This window comes from Nestor notabilis, unplaced genomic scaffold (assembly GCF_000696875.1).
Source record: "Nestor notabilis isolate BGI_N333 unplaced genomic scaffold, ASM69687v1 scaffold9918, whole genome shotgun sequence".
NCBI lineage: Eukaryota > Metazoa > Chordata > Aves > Psittaciformes > Psittacidae > Nestor > Nestor notabilis.
In genome coordinates, this window is record NW_009941544.1 from 89,490 (window position 1) to 102,262 (window position 12,773).

General features: G+C 36.5%; 1 protein-coding gene across 1 annotated transcript in view; it reads left to right on the forward strand.

Moving 5' to 3' along the window:
• ARAP2 (ArfGAP with RhoGAP domain, ankyrin repeat and PH domain 2) overlaps positions 1 to 12,773 on the forward strand; it is a 114,432-nt gene that overhangs the window by 82,918 nt on the left and 18,741 nt on the right. The window contains exons 24-25 of the mRNA XM_010020956.1: positions 5,634 to 5,708; positions 8,431 to 8,548. Of these exons, the coding sequence (XP_010019258.1) occupies positions 5,634 to 5,708; positions 8,431 to 8,548 (193 nt within the window). The remainder of the gene's footprint in view (positions 1 to 5,633; positions 5,709 to 8,430; positions 8,549 to 12,773) is intronic.

Sequence of the window (12,773 nt, forward strand, 5' to 3'; positions counted from 1 at the left end):
GTTCTTGGGAAGTGGAGAAAAAGATAGTTTGAACCAGGATTTTAACAATTCTTATTTTGCTGTTAGCAAAGTCTCTAGCATTAATAATCATCTTTCTAAATTGATGGTTACATCTACTGTGTTAATAGACTCTGGCTCGATTCTCATAACACACATGACTAAGCTTTAAATTCCTTAAAAAAAAAAATAAATAACATAGCAATATCACTTTAACCTTAAAAATGAAACAAAATCTGCTATCTAATCATAGAATTATTATAGAATCACAGAATATGTCAAGTTGTGAGGCATCCAGAAGCATCATCCAGTCTCCTGGCTGTTCATCCAGTTTTCAATCTTTATTACTGTCTATTTATCTAAGCTGTACTTTCTCAGCTTATTGATGGATGACGTTACAGAAGACACTGTCAAAGACTTTACTAAAACTGAGGTAAACAACATTCACTGCTACCCTTTTGTCCACTAGTATCCACGTTGTGGAGGACTGCCATTCTGTTTAAGCATAATTTCCCCCTTGTTTGTAAGTCCATCCCAATCACCTTGTTCTCATTTGTGGGTTTGGAAACTCTTTCCAGAAGCCCCTGCTTCCATCTCTTCTATGCTTTGTTTGTACATCTGAGTTCAGTCAGGAGCCCTTCGCTTATCCATCCAGGCCTCATAAATAGATGATTTGCAGTGCTTTTATGGAACTTAAAATTTGGAAGGTGGCAGTGACAGGGCTTATTACGTTATTAGGTGGTAAGCAGCTGTCAAATTTGTTCTCATTCATTCTTAACATATTGCTAGAATGACTACTTTTAGTTTCAGAGAGAATCTTGTACAAGTAGAACTTACAAAATTGAAGAAAATAACACTTCTTACTTTAGTTTAAGGCGAGAGAAAGAACTAAAAAGGAACGCATTAGGAATTGTATTTAAATGTATACATTTGAAAATAATTTTTTTTCATCCCATGGGAAAAAAGTTCTCCAAAGAATGTGGAAAATAAGTGCTAGATACTTAGATATGATGTAGGAGAGATTCACAGCTGAACTATGCAGTCTGCCATTGAGTCTCTTCGATACGACATGTCACTGCTGTTAAATTTCACTGAATTGTGTGACCTGGGTTATCTGTAAATTTTTGCTACATTAAGGACTTTCTCAGATAATTTATAGAGTAAGTTATTACACCATGGCTTTGATTTCCAAGGCCTGATGAGAGTGTGCTGTGGTCGTTTCCAGGCCCACACTCAGGCATTGTGTCATGTAAGAAGTAGTATTACCATTTTAATAATTCAGGGCAGGGCTGTTGGATCCCAGATGTACTGTTCTGTCCCAGATTAAGCACTTCAGTTACTTCTGAAATGTGTTAGGATGGGAGGCTTGGAGTTCTAACAGCATCCTGCATTGGAAGCCACCTGACCTAGCCGGTAGCTGGGATGCTGAAGGAAGGAGACTTTTAAATTCTTCCTTTCTTGCATGCCTGAACACACGTATGTCAGATGCTGATTCACACACCCAAATCATCATCTCAAGGTACTTCATAAAGGAGAATTTGAACTGGGTGGGTTTTTTTTTTTCTGTTTTTTAATATGCAGATGAGGAATGAGGAAGCTTAATGCTTCCTTGAGCAAGGTAAGGGCTGGCCTGAATGCTATTTTCCTTCTCTTAAATATCTATAGTTACAGTGTGGTACAGCTTTATTAGCTGCAGTGGAATGTGTCATTTCCTTTGTTTCTGATTCCACTCCTTCACAGTCTTTCCACAGCTTTACAAACACCTGGAAAAAAAGCCTATCTATTATGGCACTGTCTTGGAAATTTGAATTCAAATCATTGGGTTTTGCAGTGGGCTCATTGAGACTGTATCCTGAATGAGTTTAATAGCTAGATGCATTGAGCTGCTCAGTTATACCAAGATGGCACAGTCCTAAGTAAGACTTAAGTCCTAAGTAAGAAAAGAAACTTCAGGTACAAAGAAAAGGCTAATTCGTTGGCTACCCATATACATATATGTATTGATTCTGAGGATTGCTATTGTGAAATCAAACATAGAAATATTTGTTTAGTCTCCTTTTGCATTAGTGAAGACCTTATTGTGGCCAAACACTTCAGATTTCTGTATGAACTGTTAAATAAATAAAGGAAAACTATATCAAAAATATCTGTATGCTAAAAAATCTCAATGTGAAAAGGAAACAGAAAAATTATTAGTGAAAAAGTACTGCTTTCTTCACTCTCTGCTAGAAAAATTTTATTATTAAGACCTAATAAAATATTTTATGCTATATTATTGTGTGGGCAAAATGGATTTGCGCTATCAATTGTGTAGATTGTTTTATGGATTTATTTTTTTAATATAGTCTTGAATGGCATAAAATGGAAAATAGTATACAGAATAGCTGACTTCCCTGTTTCCCAAACAGGACAATGATCTCAACTCAAAGATGTAGTTGATGTTCTCCCTACAAAGAAAATAAGTAATGCAAAATTCCTGGAACAAATTGGTCACTGCAACATTATAATATAAACTGTGTATCTAAAGTGGTTCAAAATTCCTACTTGGAAAACATGAATTATTTATAGTCATTACACATTTTCACAACCTATTAGGAGGAAACTGATCTGCTGGATTTTTATTAATTGATCTCTGTCAATATAGTATCTGAAGACATCATGAAATGCTGAGTTTGAGTTAGAAAATGTTTCTGGATCATATCAAATCATTGGTATCTTTACTCTGTATAGTATTTCCTGTAAAAAGAACCACCAGAAGACAAGATAGCACTTGCCACAGACAACTTTTCAGCTTTGTAAACAAGCAGTGGACATTGGAACAAAACTTCTGCCTTTTAATGGTTGATAAATGGATGTTTGAACTGCTTTTAAGGATAGGGACTTAATTTTCTCTGTTATGTTGGTCTATTACCCCTTGAATATAACAACTGAGGAATAGTCATCAAGAGCCTGAATGTCATTTGTGGCAGTTGTAACTATGAACATTATTTCCCCCTGAATTAAGCTGTGGAATATTTTTTGTCAGTTGCCAATTTTTCTGTAGCAGACATGATTAATGTAACTCGTGCTTCAGTTTAAAAATAAATTTTTCTGAAACTCCATTTGGGCATAACATGTGAAATACATGAATGTCTAAAGCCTGGGGCAACTTCAATGCAGAAGGGAGTACTTCTGATTAAAGGTGGTGCAATTGCTGTTATTTCAAAGTATTTACTGCCTGAAGCCTACTGATTAAAGAAGCTTCTAGGTAATTACAAGGATGTTTTGATATTTTATGTATAACTTTTTATCTAGTAGAATTAAACATTTCAGTAACTATGAATGGTGTTCTCAGTAGGTTTTGCTGGTCGAATATGTAAGAGCCAGACCTGGACTGACAGTGATCTGAAAAAGATTGACCTTCTTCTTTGTTGTATTTTACATTTATAATATCTGTCATGAGTACAAAGTTCATATTACTTGTGATTTCGGTAGGCTGGATTATATGGGTGCCTACATTTATGTTCTACCAGGTTTGGCCCTATAAACGTCTTTAAGCTGCTGTTGTTAAGTCCAACTTAGTGCTTAATGCTTTCATTAACTCTGTGTAAAGAATAGCTGTCTTAAGCTGTATTTGCCAGTACAGACCTGAAATAGAATAAACATTTTCAGAATAGAAACAGTGGTTAACCGGAATACTGTAGGTTTAACTATCTCTCATTATTTCAGTGAAAGAAAGAAGTATGCTGAAACATACTCTTTTTCAGCTGCTCTGCTTCCTCTGTCAGTAGCTACCACCATTCAGCCTGTAAGCATTTTGCAAGACCAGGCTGATGATGCAGTGTGTTCAAAAAAACAACTGAACCAAATTTCTGCTGAAGGTCTGGAAGTTCCCATGTCTGAAATGTCACTGAAATTCCATACCAGGTGGCACTTCATTAGCTGCTCTTCATTTCTGTCCACCATATACTTGTGCCAGCTGTTCCTCTTTGCTCCTGTAATTTACATCACATTTTCTCTCCATACAGTTGTTTACATGAGCCCAATGGAAATCAAATGTCAGCTTCGTTCTTATAGTAAACCTTTTTCTGTAGTATCATCTGAAAAGCAAATTTTACAGCTAAATGAGCTTTTTTGAGTCTGTGCCACTATAATTAAGCAGCTTCCTTCAAAGTAGCTTTGTAATGTTTTTCCTCACAAATGTTTCCCTTAGTTTTCTGTTCTCAGAGGCTAAACTAACTTTAAAGTCACCATTTCTCAGAATGTGAATGTTCTTTAAAATTGCGTGCTGCCATTTTAGCTTCTGTAAATTAGTCAAAATGTATCCCAAAGCTTGCCTGTTTCTATCATTTTCTCCATATCTTCTTCTGTATATCGTGCAGGGTTTTTTACTCTTCTTAACCTCTTCCTCCATTTATAATAATATATAAATAAGTAGCATCACTATGAATACTGTTCTCAAAATTAGGATAAAAATTGTTATTTTTAAATGCTAATTTGATTATTATTTCTTTATATTGGTTTATTAATAAAAGGGTACACCACCTCCTGAAAGGTCCAGTTTTCTGCCTTATTTTTTTTTCCTGTGCTCTGATCATCACCATGTATTTAGTTTTAGAAAACATTTTTGATACTGGGATGATTTACAGTCTTTTGAAGATGCTTACAACTATACTGCAGGGGAATTACAGGCAAAGCATGAGACATTTTTAACTGTCAAAAAGTAATTTCCCATCCACACATATGATTTTATTGGCATAGATGAGCAAAACTAGTAATGACAGAAAATACTAAATTCTTTCTCATGGATCAGTTTTTTCCTTGATCATAAAATGTTGGATTTACTGACTTTCCAATTTCTTTTGAAGTTTGTTAGATGTTCTTCAGTTACATTTGTTGGTATTCAGTTTATTAAACTATTGTATATTATGTCATGCATTTGCTTTAATCATCTAATTATTTGACATGTTAGCATTGTAAGTAAAGTTTAGGTATTTCTGCAACAAATTTGAAGAGCTATATTTAACAGATGTTGATATCAAGACCAATTGTTTTGATTCGTTCTTAAAATATGTAATGACAAGTTTTCGTCGTGAGTACTAATCATAAATGTAGTCTTCATAGGAATGAATTTGGATTATCTGGCTCTGTACATATGGCTTTTTGGCTGAAATATTCTGTTACTTGTAGTTTTTCTCTTGTTTTTACAAGCTCAGTTTGGGGATCCTGTCCTGTCCTTTTTATGGGTTTAAATTCTTATTCATCTGTTTTACTCTGAAGTGATTCTGGCTAACTTCTAAATCAGAATTATGGTTTTCATATGCACTCATGTCTTAGACTTCTTGCTTTTGAATGTATATTTGTAAGGTGTGTTGATTTTGTTTGATGTTATTCTGTTGGATTTAGTCAGGGTTTGGATTTCCCTCCTGAATCTGTGAATAGGATTTTTTTTCATTATGCTAGTCAAATGAATGTAATGTGGATTTTCCCATTGGGGTAAACGTTTGGACTATTTTTGTAGATAAGTGGGTGAAGAAAAAGTTTGAGTTCAGTGGGTTCTAGCACATTTACTAGGTAATAATTGTATTTTCTCTGTTTAGATGGATATTTGAAATATTTTTCAAAGTCTAATTTTTTTTTAAATTCTTTTGTTTTAGGTTTCCCAGGCTGGAGATTTGCTTATTGAAGTTTACGTGGAAAGAAAGGAGCCAGATTGTAGTATTATAATTAGGGTTAGTGTATAAAAGTACTACAGTGTTTTTACTAGGCAGTTTCTCATGAAGTATATCAAATTTATTTTCATACATGCTTTTATATAATTACATAATGAAAGTTTGAACTTTTATCTATCACTATTCTTTTAAATATTTTTTTTTTTAAATTGGGCGTGTTGCCAAAATTTGTAAAGACTAATCATTACGTATTTTTGAGGAGAATGTCATGGTACAAATTATGTATGTAGCAAATAAAAGAAAGACTAGGGACAACATGGACCCTCTCCGGAAGCTATCAGGAGAAGTGGCTACCCTGGATTTGGAGAAGGCTGAGTTTCTTAAGATCTTCTTTGCCTCAGTCCTCACTAGCAAACGATCTGACCAAACCACCCAAGTCTTGGAAGGCAAACGTAGGGACTGTGAGAATGAAGACCTTAGGCCCACTGTAGGAGAGGATCAGGTTTGAGACCACCTTAAGAACCTGAACATGCACAAGTCCATGGGGCCTGATGAAATCCATCCATGGGTCCTGAAGGAGCTGGCGAATGAAGTTGCTCGGCCACTGTCCATCATATTTGAGAGGTTATGGCAGTCAGATGAAGTTCCGGATGACTGGAAGAAGGGAAATATAACCCCCATTTTCAAGAAGGGGAAGGTGGAAGACCCGGGGAACTACAGATCAGTCAGTCTCACCTCTGTGCCTGACAAAATCTTGGAGCAGGTTCTCCTAGAAAGCACACTAAGGCACATGAAAAACAATGAAGTGGTTGGTGACAGCCAACATGGTTTCACTAAGGGCAAATCCTGCCTTACCAATTTGGTGGCCTTCTATGGTAGGGATACAGGACTGATGGACAGGGGCCGAGCAGTTGACATCATCTACCTGGACTTGTGCAAAGCTTTCGACAGTGTCCCACACCACATCCTAGCCTCTAGATTGGAGAGACATCAATTTGATGGATGGACCACTCAGTGGATAAAGAACTGGCTGGATGGCCGCAGGCAGAGTTGTGGTAAACTGCTCAATGCCCACCTGGAAACAGTAACGAGTGGTGCCCCTCAGGGATCGGTGTTGGGACCTGTGTTGTTTAACATCTTTGTCAGTGACATGGACAGTGGGATTGATGCACCCTCAGCAAGTTGCTAATGACTCCAAGCTGTGTGGCTCAGTTGATATGCTGGAGGGAAGGGATGTCGTCCAGAGGGACCTTGACACGCTTGTGAGGTGGGCTGATGCCGACCTTATGAAGTTTTACCAAGCCAAGTGCAAGATCCTACACTGGGTTGGGGCAACCTCAGGCACAGCTACAGGCTGGGCGGAAAAGAGATTCAAAGCAGCCCTGCGGAGAAGGACTTGGGGGTGTTGATTGATAAGAAACTGAACGTGAGCCAGCTTCAGCGTGCACTTGCAGCCCAGAAAGTCAACCATATCCTGGGCTGTATCAGAAGAAGCATGACCAGCAGGTCAAAGGAGGTGATCCTGCCCCTTTGCTCTGCTCTTGTGAGAGCCCACTTGGAGTACTGTGTACAGTTCTGGTGTCCTCAACATAAGAAGGACATGGAGCTGTTGGAGCAAGTCCAGAGGAAGGCCACGAGGATGATAAGAGGGCTGGAGCACCTCCTGTACAATGACAGGCTAAGAAAGTTAGGGCTGTTCAGCTTGGAGAAGAGAAGGCTGCATGGAGACCTCATAGCAGCCTTCCAGTATCTGGAGGGAGCCTACAAGGATGCCAGAGAGGGACTCTTTATCAGGGACTATAGTGATGGAACAAGGCGCAATGGCTTCAAACTTAAACAGGGGAAGTTTTGATATAAGGAAGAAGTTCTTGACTGTGAAGGGTGGTGAGGCACTGGAATGGGTTGCCTAAGGAAGTAGTGAATGCTCCAACCCTGGCAGTGTTCAAGGCCAGGTTGGACAGAGCCTTGGGCGACATGGTCTAGTATAAGGCATCCCTGCCCGTGGCAGAGGGATTGGAACTAGATGATCTTAAGGTCCTTTCCAACCCAAACCATTCTATGATTCTATGAAATTTAAAAGGGAGATGTCCTCCTTCAGTTATAGTGGAATGTATGGTGGTATAAATTCTCTCAGCATTATGGGTGCAGCACGCAAGACTCATTAACAAGTACACAGTGAATGCTGATTTTATTTAGTAGTACAAGGCCATTTAAATGACCTTCCTCCTGATTTTTATTTTTGCCAGTGGTTTACTGCTTTCCTTGAGTGCTAACATACCAAAGCTTGTTGCTTACTATAATTGAGATTTTCAGCCTTTTATTTGATTTTGTGTTTTAAAGACACGTGTCTCCATGTAGTAGTGCACTATTGTTTGGATGCAAGGAAAAAATAGAATCAGTTATGTAACTGAATTTTCAGGTTTTAGTTGTACCTCTTTGTTCCCTGTTCAGCATATGACTGTCTTCTGTTTAGCATGTGACTCAAACAGTTGTTTGTATGTGTATGTGGTATACATAGATTCAGACATATTTACATGCACATAAGACTTTTTTTTTTAAATATGAATAGAAATGGGAATATTGCTAAGGTTTTTTGTTTCTTTGTTTTATAAAATGGTACTTCTGCAATACTTACCTTCCTATAGCCAAGAAAATATATCAAAGCTTCCTTCCCCCTGAAATTTTCAAAAATCGAGAAGAGGAAGATTTAAAAAAAAAAATAAAAAAAGATCAGAAATTGGTAATTGTAAGGTATTATAAACTGCCTCTATTTGTATTCTAGGTATCACCTTTGATGGAAGCAGAAGAACTAACTAATGATGTTTTAGGAATCAAAAACATTATTCCCAACAAAGATGATATCTGGGCTACTTTTGAAGTACTTGAAAATGGAGAACTAGGTTAGTGACATTTAAATTTATACATGTTCAGAAATTTTTAATTTTTTTTCCCCCTAATACTTAACGTAATCAAAAAATTAGTTAAAAGAATTAGTAAAAGGTTTATAGAAACAAAATAAAAATTAGCTTCGTGCCATTGTTCTGCATTTGGTTGCTGGGCATCTGCATGATTTCTTTCAACGCTTTTCCAGAAATAATGTGATGAATTGTTCTGAAATGCTTATAAATTGGGGGCTGAAAAAATGTTCTTTATATTACTCTGCTTCACACTTCATTGGTCATGAGCTAAAGAAAAGTAGGTCTCACCAATAAGTCTCAAAGAAGAAACTTATTTTCATTAGAATGTCAGTAGCTGATATTATAAGGAAAAATGTTTTTCAGAAAATGAAATAAGAAAATACTTGTAATACTTAAGGGAAAGGATCTTTTTTCTTATTATTTATTCAGTTATTTTATGTGTGTAGATGAAAAAAGCATGAAGTATGTAATCCTGTGTATATGACAAATGGCACTATGGTGTATATAGCAGAATTTCAAAACATTTGTTTTAAATGTGGTTCTGCTGCCAACAAGAGCAGATGTCACAGGCACAATATTCATGAACTGTAGAGAGTTTTTAACATTGGGAGTGTTTCAGGCATGCCAGAGCTTGCATTTTATTATTAGAGGTACTTACTATGAAGTAATACAGATTATTTTTAAGCATTTTTATTTATTTATTTATGTTTATAGGAATAATCACTGTTACATGATTTTTGAAGAATACATGGAGAAATACACTTTTAGTAAAAAACATCATCTATTCATACTTCATATTAGAGTTGCTGTTCTATTTTTATGTTACAGAAGTAGACTGTAGGCTAGTTTTTTTTGTAGTTGAAGGTGCCTATTTTCAAGTTAAGTAGAAAAAAAGTTTTTAGAAAAATTGAGAAAACTAAGATTACTAAATGTTATAAGTTTGTTTGAATAGTTTCATTGTACTTGGTTTTCAGATGTGCTTACAATAACCTCTTCAGATTTACTGATAGTCCTGGTATGCTCAGTCTTGACCTTGACAGTATCAGTAACAAGACTGGAAATACATTCTCCTTTTTGACTTAAAATAAGTGATCCTGATCTCTCCTTGCATCTTGCAGTCTTGTGATGATGCTGTGTAGAGTTGTAACATAGAGTTCATTTCCACATTCATACATGGAGGTGTCAACTGACAAAGAATGCTAGTATCTATTATCTATAGAAGAGTCCTGATAACTCCTACAAGTACTCTAGAAATCCTATTTCTTTTGACTGAGTAATGGAAAAACTTTGAAGAGGAAATTTTATTTTCTAAAACTTATATAACATTTACAGGCAAATGAAAGCTGAACTAGATATGGCTGAGAGAATATAACAATAAATACAAAAGATAGACCCCACAGCAGCTTCTTGAGGTGTTTGGGTGTAAGAACTAGTATTTTAGCTGTCTGAGCTAATGACTATGGAGGATTAGCAGCAAAATTAAGCTTAGAATAAGACACTGCAGCCCTGTATAGGACAATAAATATTGGCAAGGGTTTAGAGTGTATCCCATTGAAACAAGAGTTACAATGCAAAGTAGAAATGGCGTACCATTTAAAAACAAACAAACAAAAAGTAAACTAAATAAAGTCCTAATTCAGCACCTGTCTCCAGTCATTAGACTGATGAAATGTCTGCTACATGGATCCCTTTCTGGAAGAATCTGTGCATCAGAACTGAATTAATAATGTTAAAAAATAAAAATAATGCATCTAGTAAGAGGCGCTTACTCAGGGAGACTACAGTGGTGCTATGGCTGAATCTAGCAGATTTTCAAATGGCTGAATAACAGAGAAAAATAATCGTGTTCAGTCCTTGGTCTAAACGTGACGCTAAAGAACTTAAAAAGTACTCGAGTCTTTGCTGCTGCACATCGATCTTACTAGCATCATTTAACAAACACCATTGAACATTACCTAATCTAAGGCATTTACAAATAAGTTGAGATTCTGACATGTCATGATAGAAACAAACTTTGCTTAGTTGTTTTAAATGTACATTAATGATCACACTGTTTTACTGACAGAAAGGAATATTTTGTTTGTGTTCCTGCTGCAGTCTGGTAACCTGTCTAGTACATGGTGGTATTCAGTTTGTTGCACTCAATTCTGAAGTTTTATGAGAGTTATTTTACCTTTTAAGATGCACTGCCCTGAAAACAAACCCTGAGAAGGCAAGAAAATTAGAATTTTAAATTTTCTAAGAAGTAATTTTCTCCTGATAGTTAATGTTGTTTAAGGTGAAAATGACTGGCTTGGGATATTTACCAGCATGTAATGACCTCTGTAAAAGGGTAATTGGACGTATATGTTTACTGCTTGCTATTCAGAATACTAAAATTGCAATATTAAAAATAAACTAAATTATTTGCATATAGAAAAGTTGAAGTAATTGATAATTTAATCTAACCTAATGCAGAATGTTCAATACCATATGCTTTTACAAAGTAGGGTGTATTTTTTTTTTCAGTCATTTTTGCCTGATGGATAGTTTGTAAATGAGGTGTGTTGCCAGCGAAATAGCTAATGCATTTCAGCATGATGATTTATGTACCATGTAATCCATGATGACAGATGGTTTTAAATGTAACTATAAATAAAACAGTAGGTGTTTACTGTGGGAGTGCTGGTGTTCTAGGAAGATGTGGTGATTTGCCAGTGTTTCCTGCCATTGATTTGTAAAGTTCTTTTTCTCACTTGTACAAAGACAAGTTGTTTTAACTTAATCACATCAGAGTCCACAATTTCCCAAAAGTTAGAAGTTTGGAAGTTTGACCATTTAAAACAAAAGAGCCAGAAGAAATGGTGTTATAAAGTAGGGATTGAGCTGCTGTCTACAGAATGGTGTTTTTGTTGGGCTGCTTTGTTGTCATGTCTCAATAGTAAAACCTTTCTATAAGTGATATAGCAAGTCTACAGGTAAGATAGGGCATTTTGCATCCCAAAACAGTGTTAGTTTATTCTGTCACTTAAGTGTGTTATTTGTGGCTGCTGCTTTCTGAAGTTCTGGTGTTCAGGTGTTCAGGAAAATATGTTCTGCTAGAGTGTATTGCTGGACAGTCCCAAAGCAGCTGTTGACATTTCATATTCATCTGCCTTAGCAGAAATGAAAAATGAGACTGTGGTGGCATACTTTTCCCCTCAGTATTCAAGAGACACGGGGCTAGACTGCCAGACCCAACATGACAGTGTCACCCAGGTGTGACTTTCCAGGCACTGTATCCAGCTCTTCTCCAGGTATGACCCATGTAAGTTGTCATGCCAAAGGGAACTCAGAACTTTTGGAAAAATGTCTCTTTGGAGATAAAATGACACTTGGATCTACTGCTCAAAGTTGTAGCCCACAAAGCCATCATCAAGGTTTTTGCGCTTTCATGAATTATTGTAGGTGCTTGCTGCTGAGCAGGGAAAGCCTTCAGAGGGATGTATATGTGTGTGTGCTTGGAGGGGAACTATACAGTCTTCCTCCATCCACATCAGTGTTGCCTGGTATGATACCTCAGGCTGTGTTGCAGTACCTGCCAGGCTTAGTTTTCTACTGGGTCTAGTAATGCAGATTTAGGGACTATTTGCAAGATCTTTCATATTTTCATTTGGTGTATGAACTGGGATTTGTATGAGTAGTGGATGGACTTATCCCTGCAATTTTTCAGTTCTGTGGAATTGAATCCTGGGTCTCAGTGTTTCTCTTTTAGGATGGATGGTACCTATCCACAAATGTATGTTTGAGCAAATGAAGTGTTGAAGTGTACATATACAGTCTTAACATGTCTTCTTCTATTGATTCTGTTTTGGTCAAACTTTGGTATGCTCTGTGATAGTTCCTAATTTTTGTATTTAGTTTGAAAGTGATGTTTTAGCATCTTTAGTTACAAATGTTTTCTTAATGTAAATACAAAGGAGTCAATGAACATTTGATTACTCTCATTTAATTTGATATTTATTATCTGTGCAGACCCTGCCAGCACAGGTGTTGCTGCAGAAAGTCAATGAAGTGCATAATTGTCTTATTTTGGAAGCAGTGCTTTTCTTCTACAGCTCAAAGTGAATGAGTCACTGTTGTGTGTAGGCATGTGTAACTTCTAAGGGCCTTCAATCTTGGCTTTTGGGTTTGGTTTGTTAGTTTTTTTCAAAGTTGTTTTCTTTCTCTCCCACCTCTCGATAACTCC